The sequence below is a fragment of the Gossypium raimondii genome, chromosome 6, assembly GCF_025698545.1.
Source record: "Gossypium raimondii isolate GPD5lz chromosome 6, ASM2569854v1, whole genome shotgun sequence".
In the NCBI taxonomy this organism is placed as follows: Eukaryota; Viridiplantae; Streptophyta; class Magnoliopsida; order Malvales; family Malvaceae; genus Gossypium; species Gossypium raimondii.
The window spans coordinates 40,700,835-40,703,357 of record NC_068570.1 but is presented as its reverse complement, the minus strand read 5'-3'; the positions used below and the strand labels follow the sequence as shown (position 1 = coordinate 40,703,357).

Below are 2,523 nucleotides of genomic sequence, written 5' to 3'. Positions count from 1 at the left end.
GAGACGACATTTCGAAGGAGAAGTGGATAGCAATTCTTCAAAATCTTCGAGAGGAGGACATTGAGTGGAAAGCTCCTTGGTTACTTCCAGATCAGATCATGTATAGGTGTGGTAGTTTTGATTGGGTTCCTTTGCTAGGGGTTTGGGGAGCTACTGGATACGCCCCATTATTGGTGCTAAGGCAATATAGGTCAAGGCAATTTATACCTGCGACCCAAGGGTTAGCTGATTGTGAATTTTCGTACAAGGATGATGGTTACAGAAAGAAGATTCAAGAGATGGTTAGTGCGTGGAAACAAACTCGCCGAATGAAGAGGCTAGCTGTGGGTCCAATGACAACTCCTGAGTATCATCAATGGTGGGCTAGAAGGATTAATGATAATATACCTAAGTTAAATCAGGAAGAAGGCCAGTCAATAGAAGAGCACTTGAGAGTCATTCCTTCTAAGTTGGAAATTATAAAGCAAGATTTTGAAAGTAGAAATGCAGAGTTGGAGAAAAAGATAGAACAAATGGAGGCGGAAAAGATGAACTTAAGATTGGATATAGATGTTCAGAAGCTTGAAAATGAAAAGTTAAAGAAAGAGAAAAGCAAGGCTGAGGATGAGCTGGGTAGTCTGAAGACGGATTATAAAAAAATACGTTTGTCAATAAGAACTGTTGGGCTGGGAAAGACGTCAGAACAATGACGAGTAGAAATTCAAAGGGAAAAGGACAAGGCCGATAAGTGGGAACAGAGATTTCAAGAGATGCAAAGGCGAAATGAGGCCTTAGAAAAGAGTTTGTCAGGAAGCTAGAAGGAAAATGGTGAGTTAAAGGATAGGGTGATTATATTGGAAAGATCCCTTCGTCAGTATCGAAGCTGAAATTCTACGATAGAGTTGAAAGCTAGCTTGAGCGAGATTGAAGAAATGGAGAAAAGAATTGAAGAGTTAGAGATGGAGCTGCAAAATTATGAGATCCAGATCAAGCACTTAAAAGCAAACGAGAGTCATAGTAATGAACAGCTTCACCATTTTCAGAATCAAGTTAGAAGCAGAGATCATCTTATTGAGGAAGCTGTAGTCCAGACTCGAGAAGTAGCTGACCATATACAGACGTTAGCAGTACAAGCTGACACGCTGAGTGTGAAGTATGAATTAGAGTCAGATCGAGGGCAAAAATTGGCTTTGTTACTTAGAAAGATTAGAGTTTTGAGTACTAGGGCAAGGTCGTATTTGTAATTCATTTTATGAAAAAGAATTTAATTTCTAGTAAAGTTTTCTTATATGGAATTGAATTCAAATTGACGCCTTTTTTCTGCATTCATTTCATCCATTGCATTGTTTCATATGAATTAATAAATACATTAAGGGATTCTAATTAATCTAAATTACTCATCAGTTAATCTGGAAACCAATCAAGCTATCAAACACTGCTACGGAACTCGATCCAAAACTAGAGACATGGACCAAAGGCTAGAACAATTCCAGAAAGAAGTGCAAGAGCAAATAAATGAGAAATTAGAGAAGATTCAACAAAAGATTATGGAGAAAATAATGGAATCTCAAGGGAGTATGATGGCTAAGTTGACTCAGTTATTGGCTGGAGGAGTTGACAAAGGAAAGGGGTTGGTGCTCAACAATGAAGAAGGAGACAACGAGGGACCTATTTATTCCTCAGGACTTACTTCTCAACAAGCGGGGATATATCCGCGCAAATCCTCTGTTACTATCAAACCTCAGGACGGTACTGAAACACCGATAAACTTCCAAGCTAGAGACAATCTTGCTAATCCTGTTATCCCAGACTTCAATGAGACAATCGAGAAAATGAATGATGAATTGCCGAAACAGCTCGAGGAAAAGTATAAATGGCTAGAAGAAAAACTTAGAGCGATAGAAGGTACTGAGAACTACCATGGAATTGATGCTAGAGAATTGAGCTTGGTTCCAGGTCTGGTACTTCCTTACAAGTTCAAAATGCCAGAATTTGAGAAATACAACGGGACTAGTAGCCCGAAGCTCATATTACTATGTTCTGCAGAAGGATAACTGGATATGTTAATAATGACCAGTTGCTGATACATTGCTTCCAGGATAGCCTTGCAGGGGCTGCATCCAAATGGTACAATCAACTAAGCCGTACTCATATTAATTCATGGAGAGATCTAGCACAGGCATTCTTAAAACAGTACAACCATGTGGCTGACATGGTACCGATAGAATTACTCTCGAACATGGAAAGAAGCCGGTGAAAGTTTCAGCGGATGCACAGAGATGGAGGGAAGTTGCTGTCCAAGTTCAGCCATCTCTTCTAGAAAGAGAAATGACGATGCTTTTCGTTAATACATTGAAGGCCCCATTTATTACGCATCTATTAGGGAGTGCTTCTAAAAGCTTTTCTGACATAATTATGAACGGGAAATGATAGAAAATGCCATCGAAGTGGGAAAATAGATCTTTGGGAAAGTAGTAGAAGGCCAGTTCCGAAGAGGAAAGAGAACGAGGTCAACAACACAAGTTTGTATTCAAAACGATTCTG

At 39.5% G+C, this 2,523-nt stretch overlaps 1 protein-coding gene across 1 annotated transcript; it reads left to right on the top strand.

Moving 5' to 3' along the window:
• Nucleotides 1–332: 332 nt before the first annotated feature.
• LOC105771975 (uncharacterized) lies at nucleotides 333–1,223 on the top strand. Its single transcript, XM_012593342.1, has 2 exons — nucleotides 333–612; nucleotides 880–1,223. Exons 1-2 carry the CDS (start codon nucleotides 333–335, stop codon nucleotides 1,221–1,223), a joined length of 624 nt encoding a protein of 207 aa, XP_012448796.1.
• Nucleotides 1,224–2,523: the final 1,300 nt, after the last annotated feature.

Coding starts and splice junctions, on each gene's coding strand:
- LOC105771975 (XM_012593342.1), top strand. CDS start 333: ATGACAACTCCTGAGTATCATCAATGGTGGGCTAGAAGGATTAATGAT. Junction 613..879: donor CAAGGCTGAGGATGAGCTGG/GTAGTCTGAAGA, acceptor ATTCTACGATAG/AGTTGAAAGCTAGCTTGAGC.